This window comes from Lepidochelys olivacea (assembly GCF_965140295.1).
Source record: "Lepidochelys olivacea isolate rLepOli2 genome assembly, chromosome: 1".
Classification (NCBI taxonomy): Eukaryota; Metazoa; Chordata; order Testudines; family Cheloniidae; genus Lepidochelys; species Lepidochelys olivacea.
This window is the reverse complement of record NC_140411.1, coordinates 1,441,025-1,453,756: the sequence shown is the minus strand read 5'-3', so window position 1 is coordinate 1,453,756 and position 12,732 is coordinate 1,441,025. Positions and strand designations below refer to the sequence as shown.

At 45.1% G+C, this 12,732-nt stretch overlaps 2 protein-coding genes across 2 annotated transcripts in view; one reads left to right on the top strand and one right to left on the bottom strand.

The window, feature by feature from the left end:
* The window catches only part of LOC311512927 (uncharacterized protein), a gene marked incomplete at both ends in the record, with an annotated part of 34,218 nt that extends 30,055 nt beyond the window's left edge, over positions 1-4,163 (bottom strand). Inside the window, 2 exons of the mRNA XM_084614385.1 lie at positions 1,917-2,113; positions 3,167-4,163. Of these exons, the coding sequence (XP_084470511.1) occupies positions 1,917-2,113; positions 3,167-4,163 (1,194 nt within the window). The remainder of the gene's footprint in view (positions 1-1,916; positions 2,114-3,166) is intronic.
* The window catches only part of LOC311514623 (olfactory receptor 52M1-like), a gene marked incomplete at both ends in the record, with an annotated part of 149,886 nt that overhangs the window by 75,286 nt on the left and 61,868 nt on the right, over positions 1-12,732 (top strand). The window lies entirely within an intron of this gene.

Sequence of the window (12,732 nt, the reverse complement as noted above, 5' to 3'; positions counted from 1 at the left end):
TTCATCCTGTCAAGGTTCCTCCCCCACTCAGAACGCTAGGGTACAGATGTGGGGACCTGCATGAAAACCTCCTAAGCTTATCTTTACCAGCTTAGGTCAAAAACTTCCCCAAGGTCCAAAATATTCCACCCTTTGTCCTTGGATTGGACGCTACCACCACCAAACAAATACTGGTTACTGGGGAAGAGCTGTTTGGAAACGTCTTTCTCCCCAGAATACTTCCCAAAACCTTGCACCCCACTTCCTGGACAAGGTTTGATACAAATCCTCACCAATTTGCCTAGGTGACCACAGACCCAAACCCTTGGATCTGAGAACAATGAAAAAAGCATTCAGTTTTCTTACAAGAAGACTTTTAATAGAAATAGGAGTAAATAGAAATGAAGAAATTCCCTCTGTAAAATCAGGATGGTAGATACTTTACAGGGTAATTAGATTAAAAAGATAGAGAATCCCTCTAGGCAAAACCTTAAGTTACAAAAAAGATACACAGACAGAAATAGTCATTCTATTCAGCACAATTCTTTTCTCAGCCATTTAAAGAAATCATAATCTAATGCATACCTAGCTAGATTACTTACTAAACGTTCTAAGACTCCATTCCTGTTCTATCCCCGACAAAAGCAGCATATAGAGAGACAGAGACCCTTTGTTTCTCTCCTTCCTCCCAGCTTTTGAAAGTATCTTGTCTCCTCATTGGTCATTTTCGTCAGGTGCCAGCGAGGTTACCTTTAGCTTCTTAACCCTTTACAGGTGAGAGGAGTTTTCCTCAGGCCAGGAGGGATTTTAAAGGGGTTTACCCTTCCCTTTATATTTATGATACATCCCAAAATGCCATTGGCCTTCTTGGCAACAAGGGCACACTGTTGACTCATATCCAGCTTCTTGTCCACTGTCACCCCTAGGTCATTTTCCGCAGAACTTCTGCCTAGCCATTCAGTCCCTAGTCTGTAGCGGTGCATGGGATTCTTCTGTCCTAAGTGCAGGACCCTGCACTTATCCTTATTGAAACTCATCAGATTTCTTTTGGCCCAATCCTCCAATTTGTCTAGGTCCCTCTGTATCCTATCCCTACCTGCCACCGTATCTACCGCTCCTCCTAGTTTGGTACCATCTGCAAATTTGCTGAGAGTGCAATCCACACCATCCTCCAGATCATTTATGAAGATATTGAAGAAAACCGGCCACAGAACCGACCCTTGGGGCACTCCACTTGATAACGGCTGCCATCTAGACATTGAGCCATTCATCACTACCCGTTCTCAAAGGTGGTATTAAAATCCCCACCCAGGCCCAGGCACTACTGAGCATCCAAGGTGCCTAGGGAGGCAGAAACCTGTTAACAGAAACACACCCACTCCAAGCCTGCATTCAGGGGGTAAACACTGAACAGATTCAATGTCAGCCCCTCCACACAGGCCTGGAGGTGCAGCAGGCAACCAGGGACGACCTTGGCAACTCCCAGCATCTCAGGCTGTAGGTCAGGGGAGAACAACCCCAGCCACATGAGCTCTGAGGGGTCTAAAATATACCCGGTCCCCTCACTCCAGCTGCCAACTGGTCTCGGCACCTGGATCCATGCAGGTTTCCTGCAGGCAAGCCAAAGAGTACCCTGTGTCACAAAGGAAGGAGATCACCTGGCAACAGTGGAGACCCACCCCAGAGCCTCTGTTGTTCAATGATGAAAAGGTGGTTGGCTTCATTCTGAGGGCTGAGGAGGACCCTTGTGGGTAGGAGGATCCCCAGCCGGCCTTGCAACAATCACTGACTAACCTGAAAGGCTTGTCACCGAAATTGCAACCCCACCGGTAGAGTAGGATGTCCTGCCTCACAGTTCCCCTCCACTTCTCCAAAACAGCCCTCATGGCCAAGAGGACGAGATGGAAGTCTTCCCAACGCTGGAGAGGGAGCTTCACCTTACCCTTGAAATCACTGGTGTCCACCAGAAAACGGTGACGCTCATCCCACAGCACAGTGCGGGAAGGGGTAGTGGACACATGAGGATCCTCTGGCTGGTCCTCTGTTATGGCCTGTGGCCCAAGGAGATGGGCAAAGAGGGAGCAGACCACTGGTGCGGCGACTGTAACAGTGGCGCAGTGCAACCCATCTCCATCTGCACAAAGGGAAAGGGAGATGTAAGGAAGAGAGCAGCCCCTAAAGGCTCTTCCCCTCCCCCGGCAGCTCCTACTGGGGCTGGAGGCTTGAACTCCTGCCAGATGAAGCTGAGACACCCCGGGCTCGGGGCTTCTGCCCCCTCCTGTCGAGCTGCTTCACACGAATCACATGAGGATTGCCATGTTCTGTTCATTCTCGCTGAAGCACCTGGCACTGGGCACTGTTGGAAGACAGGCTACTGGGCTACATGGACCATTGGCTTTACCCAGTAAGGGCATTCTGGTCTTCTCATTTAGACCCAAGATGTATCTGCCTCCTGCTGTGACACACTATACCCCATTCCCCTTCCAGAGCTGAGATAGATCCCAGGAGTCCTGACGAGGTCTCTCTCTCCACAGAAAAAAAAGGAGGACTTGTGGCACCTTAGAGACTGACACTTTCATTTGAGCATAAGCTCTCGTGAGCCACAGCTCACTTCATCCGATGCATGGAAGCTTATGCTCAAATAAATGTGTTAGTCTCTGAGGTGCCACAAGTCCTCCTGTTCTTTTTGTGAATACAGACTAACACGGCTGCTACTCTGAAACCTCTCTCCACAGAATTAGTAACAAATTTAGAATAAACATTATCATTTTAACACAAACCACTGTCCCTTAATTAACTTGCCGTAAGATGTGAGAACATATTGGTTTTAGAGATGAGTGGGTCACAGCTGACAAGGGGAAGGGAAGACAGGAGCAAGTGACAGGGTCAGGGCATTTGGGAGAAAGACACACAGCAGTGTCAAGGCTTGACAGAAGAGTTGGGGCAAGATTGTAATTTCAGGGATCCAGCTACCGGCAATAAGAAAGCTGGCAACCCAGTGAAGTGTTCATAGACTAACTCCCCAGTTAATCACATTGACAGAGAACAGTAAGGACAGGAAAGGGTTTAATGTCTCTCTGTCTGTCCAGTAAGTGATTAAGGGAAGGGACCCAGGTCCATACACCATGTACCAGCCAGCTCTGTACAAAGATCAATCTGAGAGCCAGAGCACAAGGAGAAAATATTTAGATCTCTTTATGAGTAAAGAGCTGGAGCAGCCTGCCCCGGATCTCTTTGGTCCTCACCCCGTAAATCATGGGGTGTAGCACAGGGGGCACCACCTGGTACACACTAGTAATGAGAACGCGTAAATACAGTGGCACATTGTGGCCAAACCGATGCGAAAGAGAGAAGAAGAAAATTGGGATGTACAAAGCAAAGATGGCACAAAGGTGAGAGATGCAGGTCCCAAAGGTTTTGAGCCGGGCATCCTTTGTTGGAAGGCGCAAGATGGCCCAGAGGATCTGAGTATAGGACACAGCGATAAAAAACGCATCCATTCCATTCACAGAGAAAAGATCAAACAGGCCGTAGTAACTACTGATGCGGATGTCAGCGCAGGCCAGCTTCACCACAGCTATGTGCCCACAATACGAGTGGGGGATGATGTTGGTTCTGCAATATGGCCACCGCCTTGCCAGGAACGGGTAGGGTAATGCGATTATTCCACTGCGCAGCACCACGGCCAGGCCGATCTTGGCCACCAGGGGGCGTGTCAGGATGGTGGAATGTCTCAGAGGATGGCAGATGGCCACGTAGCGATCCAAAGCCATGGCCACAAGGATTCCAGACTCCATCCCTGAGAAGGAGTGATCGAAGTACATCTGGGTGAGGCAGGCACTGAAATTGATCTCCCTGGAATTGAACCAGAAGATGCTCAGCATTTTGGGCAGGGTGGATGTGGACATGACCAGATCAGTGACGGCCAGCATGCACAGGAAATAGAACATGGGCCCATGCAGGCTTGGCTCCCTCTTCACGATGAACAGGATGATGAAGTTCCCCAAGATGGCTATCGCGTACATGGCACAGAAGGGGATGGAGATCCAGACATGGGCTGCCTCCAGGCCAGGAATGCCCAGCAGGATGAAGGTGGAGGGGTTGGTGAAGTCGGTTGTGTTGAATTCTGACATGGAGCAGGGGAGAAGGTGTCCAGCTCTGAGGCATAAGGCTGTCTCCTGCATGCACTGTATGTTCCTCTCACTTTCTGTGTGTTCCCAGGGTCTCGGGTGATGGTCACAGCAGAAATGCCTAAATGGAGAGACAACGTTAATACGAGACACCGCATGTACTAGTGGAGGCTGTTCTCATGGAGAACCAGATTAATCTCTCTGAACGCACTGAAAAATTATATTTAATTACTCAGAGAAATAACTATTAACAATGATCCTACTAAATCCAATTCCATATTTTGTGGTGTTCCCTGCGTTAATAATTCCTACACTTTGTGGTGGGGAATCTTAAGAGACACCAGCAGGAAACACAAGTCTGGATACTGTTTATCCATCATTGTTCCTCAATGCAATGAGAGCCAGGATAGGGAGTCCATACTGAAGGGAGTTCCCCATTCATCCAGTTGCTCAAAATCTGAGAGTGAAAAAAAACAAACTTTTCCCGAGACAAAGGTTGGGAGAAATATCCCAACGACAGCATACCTCAGGGAAAAGACCTGGGTGCCATAGGCAGCAGCTCGAAGAGAAACACCTGCTCATTTGCACTAGTGGACAAAATAAAAGCAATGCTGAGATCCCTAAGATATGGAATGGAGAATAACGTGTTTGGGATGTGTGTTCAGTGTAGGTCACCCAGTCTCTATTAAGGATATATGAATATATAAAAGGGATTTCTAAGACAAGCTTTGGGAATAGGGGAGGTTGCCATATGGAAACAGAGAGAAAAGTCTGGGCCTCTTTACTTGACAGAAGAGACAAAGAAGAGAGCATATGATATCGGAGAGGAAAATTAAAAAAATGAATTTGATTTACATTCAAACGCACAGTTCCCAACCAGTCCCCAACTATAGACACTTAGTGCTCCGAGAGCACTAATTCCCAAAAACTGAGGCAAAATGTCAGCAGAACTGATTGGGAGGAAAAATGTAGACACAAAAATATGAATGAAAATTGGTGATTCTTTGAGAACAGCTTATTCGATAGTGGAAAATTCATGATTCCACACTCAACAAAGTGAACAACTCTGGGTAAAAACCCAGTTCAATGGTAAAGTGAAGGCAGCCATTGGGGGGAGGGGAAGTAATATGTACCAAAGAGAAAAAGGTTAAATAGATGGCCAAGAATAGAAATGATAAGTTATGGAAATTGATAAGGGACATTAAAACAGCAGGAAAAGTCCATGTTTGGCAGGGCTATGGATCATAAAAAGGAGGATATTAAGTATATTAACAACAAGGGTAGTCCTAGAAAAGTTTTAGGTCAATTCCTGTGTTAAATGTAAAGTATTAAAAAATAAAGGGAAAGGTTTATTTATAAAAGAACTGACAAGGTGAAGAAACAACGGAAAAGCTGGTATGGTATTAGTTAAAAAAAGTCGTGAAATGTAAGTAATAGCAGTCTCCAAAAAGGTTTATGCAAATCAGATCTTGTCAAATAAACCTGATTTCATATTTTTTTGAAACTACACACTGATTGATCAAGGGTACGCATTTGGTGGATCACGGGAACAACGCAGATCATCCAGTCATAGAATGACAGAATCTCAGGGTTGGAAGGGACCTCAGGAGGTCATCTAGTCCAAACCACTGCTCAAAGCATGACCAATCCCCAACTAAATCATCCCAGGCAGGGCTTTGTCAAGCCTGACCTTGAAATCCTCTAAGGAAGGAGATTCCAGCACCTTCCTAGGTAACGCATTCCTGTGCTACACCATCCGCCCAGTGCAAAAGTTTTTCATAACATCCAATCTAAACATACCCGCACTACAACTTGAGACAATTACTCCTCGTTCTGTCATCTGCTACCACTGAGAACAGTCTAGATCCATCCTCTTTGGAACCCTCTTTCAGATAGTGGAAAGCAGCTATCAAATCCCCCCTCATTCTTCTCTTCCGCAGACTAAACAATCCCAGTTCCCTCAGCCTCTCCTCATAAATTATGTGTTCCAGTCCCCTCATCATTTTTGTTGCCCTTGGCTGGACATTTTCCAATTTATCCACATCCTTCTTCTAGTGTGTGGCCCAAAACTGGTACAATACTCCAGATTAGGCCTCACCAATGTTGAATAAAGGGGAACAATCACGTCCCTCAATCTGCTGGCAATGCCCCTAATTATACAGCCCAAAATCCCATTGGCCTTCTTGGCAACAAGGGCACACTGTTGACTCATATCCAGCTTCTCGTCCACTGTAACCCCTAGGTCCTTTTCTGCAGAACTCCTGCCTAGCCATTCGGTCCCTAGTCTGTAGTGGTGCATGGGATTCTTCCGTCCTAAGTGAAGGACTCTACACTTGTCCTTGCTGAATCTCATCAGATTTCTTTTGGCCTAATCCTCTAATTTGTCTAGGTCCCTCTGTATCCTATCCCTACCCTCCAGTGAATCTACCTCTCCTCTCAGTTTAGTGTCATCTGCAAACTTGCTGAGGGCACAATTCACACCATCCTCCAGATCATTAATGAAGACGTTGAACAAAACCAGGCCCAGGACCAACCCTTGGGCCACTCCACTTGATAACGGCTGCCAACTAGACATGGAACCAATGATCACTACCCGTTAAGCCTGACAATCTAGCCAACTTTCTATCCACCTTATAGTCCATTCATCCAGCCCAGACTTCTTTCCCTTGCTGGGAAGAATACTGTGGGAGACCGTGTCAAAAGTTTTGCTAAAGTCAAGGAATAGCACATCCACTGCTTTCCTCTCATCCACACAGCCAGTTATCTCATCATAGAAGACAATTAGATTAGTCAGGCATGACTTGCCCTTCGTGAATCCATGCTGACTGTTCCTGATCACTTTCCTCTCCTCTAAGTGCTTCAGAATTGATTCCTTGAGGATCTGCTCCATGATTTTTCCAGGGACTGAGGTGAGGCTGACTGGCCTGTAGTTCCCAGGATCCTCCTTCTTCCCTTTTTTTAAAGATGGGCACTACATTAGCCTTTTTCCAGTCATCTGGGACTTCCCCTGATCGCCATGAGTTTTCAAAGATAATGGCCAATGGCTCTGCAATCACATCCTCCAACTCCTTTAGAACTCTCGTATGCAGCACATCCGGCCCCATGGACTTGTGCTCGTCCAGCTTTTCTAAATAGTCCCGAACCATTTCTTTCTCCATAGAGGGCTGGTCCCTTCCTCCCCATGCTATGCTGCCCAGTGCAGCGGTCTGGGTGCTGACCTTGTTCGTGAAGACAGAGGCAAAAAAAGCATTGAGTACATTACCTTTTTCCACATCCTCTGTCACTAGGTTGCCTCCCTCATTCAGTAAGGGGCCCACACTTTCCTTGACTTTTTTCTTGTTGCTAACATACCTGAAGAAACCCTTCTTGTTCCTCTTGTGATTTGGCCTTCCTCATTTCACTCCTCCATATCCGAGCAATATTTGTATACTCTTCCTTGGTCATTTGTCCAAGCTTCCACTTCTTGTAAGCTGCTTTAATGTGTTTGAGATCAGCAAGGATTTCACTGTTAAGCCAAGCTGGTCTCCTGTCTTATTTACTATTCTTTTTACACACTGGGATGTTTTGTCCCTGTAACCTCAATAAGAATTCTTTAAAATACAGACAACTCCCATTGGCTCCTTTCCCCCTCATGATAATCTCCCAGGGGATCCTGCCCATCAGTTCCCTGAGGGAGTCAAAGTCTGCTTTTTTGAAGTCCAGGCTCCGTATTCTGCTGCCACTCACCTTGATTTCTCAGAGGAATTTGATTTAGAAGGGAAAAATGTTGAGTTAAAAAATTAACACTTTACAGTATCAGGAGAGAACATGAAACACGGACTGAAAACTGGTAACTCATGGATCTCAGGTAGCTGTTGTCAATAGGCCTTCATCAGTATATTTGGTCTCTTTGTAATGGGGTTCTGTAGGGATCAGTTGTAGGGCCGAGGTTATTCAATATTTTCATTAATGATCTGGAGGATGGTGTGGATTGCAACCTCAGCAAATTTGCAGATGACACTTGTCAAGGTTCCTTCCCCACTCTGAACTCTATGGTACAGATGTGGAGACTGCATGAAAACCTCCTAAGCTTACTTTTACCAGCTTAGGTTAAAACTTCCCCAAGGTACAAACTATTTTACCTTTTGCCCTTGAACTTTCGCTGCCACCACCAAACGTCTCACCGATATTATTATTAGGAAAGAGTCCATTTGGAAACGTCTTTCCCCCCAAAATCCTCCCAAGTGTTACATCCCCCTTACCTGGTGAAGGTTTGACAAAAATCTTCACCAATTTGCATAGGTGACCACAGACCCAAACCCTTGGACCTTAAAAACAATGAAAAAGCAATCAGGTTCTTAAAAGAAGAATTTTAATAAAAGAAAAGGTAAAAAGAATCACCCCTGTAAAATCAGGATGGTAAATATCTTACAGGGTAATTAGATTCAAAACATAGAGAATCCCTCCAGGCCAAACCTTAAGTTACAAAAAGACACAAAAACAGGAATATCCATTCCATTCAGCGCAGCTGATTTTTCTCAGCCATTTAAAGAAATCAGAATCTAGGACACATCTAGCTAGATTACTTACTAAGTTCTAAGACTCCATTCCTGTTCTGTCCCTGGCAAAAGCATCACACAGACAGAGAGAGAGAGAGCTTTGTTTCTCCCTCCCCACAGCTTTTGAAAGTCTCTTGTCTCCTTATTGTTCATTTTGGTCAGGTGCCAGTGAGGTTACCCTCGCTTCTTCACCCTTTACAGGTGAAAGGGATTTTTCCTCTGGCCAGGAGGGATTTGAAAGGTATTTACCCTTCCCTTTATATTTATGACAACACTAAATTGGGAGGAGAGGTAAATACGCTGGAGGGTAGGGATAGGATACAGAGGGACCGAGACTAATTAGAGGATTGGGCCAAAAGTAATCTGATGAGGTTCAGCAAGGACAAGTGCAGAGTCCCGCACTTAGGACGGAAGAATCCCATGCACCGCTACAGACTAGGGACAGAATGGCTCGGCAGCAGTTCTACAGAAAAGGACCTAGGGCTTACAGTGGCCGAGAAGCTGGATATGAGTCAACAGTGTGCCCTTGTTCCCAAGAAGGCTAACGGCATTTTGGGCTATATAAGTAGGGGCATTGCCAACAGATTGAGGGACGTGATTGTTCCCCTCTATTTGACATTGGTGAGGCCTCATCTGGAGTACTGTGTTCAGTTTGGGCTCCACACTACAAGAAGGATGTAAAATATTAGAAAGAGTCCTGAGGAGGGCAACAAAAATGATTAGGGGACTGGAACTCATGACTTATGAGGAGAGGCTGAGGGAACAGGGATTGTTTAGTCTGCAGAAGAGAAGAATGAGGGGGGATTTGATAGCAGCTTTCAACTACCTGAAAGGGGGTTCCAAAAGGATGGATCTAGACTGTTCTCAGTGGTAGCAGATGACAGAAAAAGGAGTAATTGCCTTAAGTAGCAGTGGGGGAGGTTTAGGTTGGATATTTGGAAAAACTTTTTTCTCTAGGAGGGTGGTGAAACTCTGGACTGCATTAGCTAGGGAGGTGGTGGAATCTCCTTCCTTTGAGTCTTTTAAAGTCAGGCTTGACAAAGACCTGGCTGGGATGATTTCATTGGGGATTGGTCCTGCTTTGATCAGGGGGTTGGACTGAATGACCACCTGAATTCCTTTCCAACCCTGATATTCTATGATGCTATGATTCTATGATCTAGAAGGAAATAGAAAATCACAGCAGATACAATTTGTGGGTGACCCAAAGATTGGGAAAATTGACGCAATGAGGCAGCCTGGGCAGGCATACTGATTGATCTGGAGAATTTGGAAAGTGGTTCCTATGTAAACAAAATGTTTCAATTCAGTCAAATGCAAATTGATCCTCTCGGAACAGGGAATGCAGGTCAGACCCCCACACTACAACACTGTATTATGGAATGAAAGGATCCTAAAAAGGATTCAGGGGACATTGTGGACAATCAACTCATCATGAGCTCCCAGTGCGACACCATAGCATAAAGGGATGATGGGGTGAAACAAACTACATCCAGTTCTGCGGTCCACATTTGAAACAAGATATTGAAAACTTGGAGAGGAGGCAGAAAAGAGCCAAAAAAATGATTGGAGGATGGAAAAAAAGCAGGATCATTAGACTTGAAGGTGTATATCTCCCTCAGTTATCACTAAGATGCCCAAGCAGAGACTTTCATGGGGAGGAAACTCTGGGTAATAATGGGCTCTGTAATCTACCAGAGAAAGACTCAGCAAGACCGAAGGGCTGGAAGCTGAAGCCAGGCAAATTCCAGCTTGAAATTAGGGTCAAATACTTAGCACTGACGGTGCCTAAACGTGAGCACACACTGAGAGGGGAAGTGTGGGATTCTCCAGTTCCCCATGTTGGCAGATCCAGACTGGGTGTTTTCTGGAAAATCTGCTTGAAAGGTTATTTACACTTCAAATGCTACATAGATGAGGCAATAGCACTTCCATATAGCCACGACTTACACAGAGGGAAGGGGTTCTCCCATCAGCAGAGGTAATCCCCGAGAGGTGGTAGCTAAGTGGATGGGAGAATTCATCTCATGCTGTCTACACCAGGGCACAGATTATCCAGCAAGTTCTTGGAATGTATTGGAGATATTTTTTTGGTTCCAGAAGCTGGAGAAAGCTACCAGGAGAGAGGCTTTTCTGGACATGATATTGACATAGAAGGAGGAACTGGTTGAGAATTTGTAAGTGGAAGGTAGCTTGCAGGAAAGTGACCATGAAATGACAGAGTTCATGATACTAAGGAAGGGTAGGAGGGAAAACAGCAAAATAAAGACAATGGATTTGAAGAAGGCAGACTTTAGCAAACTCAGGGAGTTTGTCGGTAAGATCTCACAGGAAGCAAGTCTACGGGGAAAAACAATAGAAGAGAGCTGGCAGTTTCTCAGAGAGACATTATTAAGGGCACAAGAACAAACAATCTCATTTCGCAGGAAAGACAGGAAGTATGGCAAGAGACCACAATGGCTTAACCAGGAGATCTTGAATGATCAAAAAGAAAAAAAACGATCCTACAAAAAAGTGAAACAAGGTTAAATTTAAAAGCAGGACTATAAACAAATAACTCATGTATGTAGGTGCGAAATTAGACAGGCCAAGGCACAAAATGAGATCAAACTAGCGAGAGACATAAAGGGTAACAAGAAAACATGCTACATATACGTTAGAAGGAAGCAGAAGACTAAGGACAGGGTAGGTCTGTTACTAAATGAAGTGGGGAAAACAATAACAAAAAATGTGGAAATAGCAGAGGTGCTTAATGACTTCTTTGTTTCTATGTTCAGCAAGAAGGTTGGTGGTGTTTGGACACCTAACCTAGACAGGGCCTGTGAAAATGGCGTTGGTTCAGATGCCAAAATAGGGAAAGAACAAGTTAAAAGTTACATGAACATGTTAGATGTCGTCAAGTCACCAGGGCCTCACAAAATGCATCCAAGAATACTCTGAAGGAACTGACTGTGGAGATAGCTGAGGGATTAGCTACTCTCTGAAAAGTCATGGAAGACAGGGGAGATTCTGGTAGACTGGATAAGAGCACATATTGTGGCTATCTATAAAAAGGGGGAAAAGGGCAACCCAGGCTATTACAGCTTAACTTCTGTACCAGGTAATATAATGGAGCATATAATTAAGGAATCTATTTGCAAACATCTAGAAGATCATAGGGTGATAAGTGACAATCAGCATGCATTTGTCAAGAACAGAACATGTCAAACCAACCTGACAGCTTTCTTTGACAGGGCAAGAAGCTTTGTGGATCGGAGAAAGTAGTAGATGTGATATATCTAGACATTAGTATGGCATTAGATACAGTCTCACATGACCTTTTCATTAAGAAACGAGGGAAATACAACCTAGGTGGAGCTACTATAAGGTGGGTGCATAACTGGTTGGAAAACCACTCCCAGGGAGCAGTTATCAGTGCTTCACAGTGATGCTGGAAGGGCATAAGAAGTGGGGTTCCACAGGGATCAGTTCCGGGTCTGGTTCTTTTGAATGTCATCATCAGCTATTTAGTTCACGGCATGGAGAGTAAACTTCTTAAGTTTCCCGATGATGCCACGTTGGGAGGGGTTGCCAGTCCTTTGGAGAATCCGATAAACATTCAAAATGATCTGGAAAAACTGGCGGAAAGGATGACTCGGGGTGTTGAAAACATGCCCTCTGAGGGAAGACTGAAAGAGCTAGGTTTGTTTGGTCTGAAAAAGAGAAGACTGAGGAGGGACATGATAACAATTTTCAAATACCTGAAAGGTGTTACATGGAGGGAGAAAAAGTGTTCCCCCTAACTTCTGAAGAGAAGACAAGAAGCAACGGAATTAAATTGCAGCAGTGTGGTTTAGGATGGACATTCGGAAAAGCTTCCTAACTGTCAGGGTGGTTAGGGAAACTAGGGAGGTTGCGGAATATCCATCATTGTAGATTTTTAGGAGTAGGTTAGACAAAAACCTGTCAGGGATGTTCTAGATGGTGCTGTTCCTGCCATGAGTGTAGGGGATTGCACTTGATGACCTCTTGAGGTCCCTTCCAGTTCCATGATTCTATGATATAGCTACATCTTTCTAAGGTGTGGATTTTTTTGCTGTTTCAAA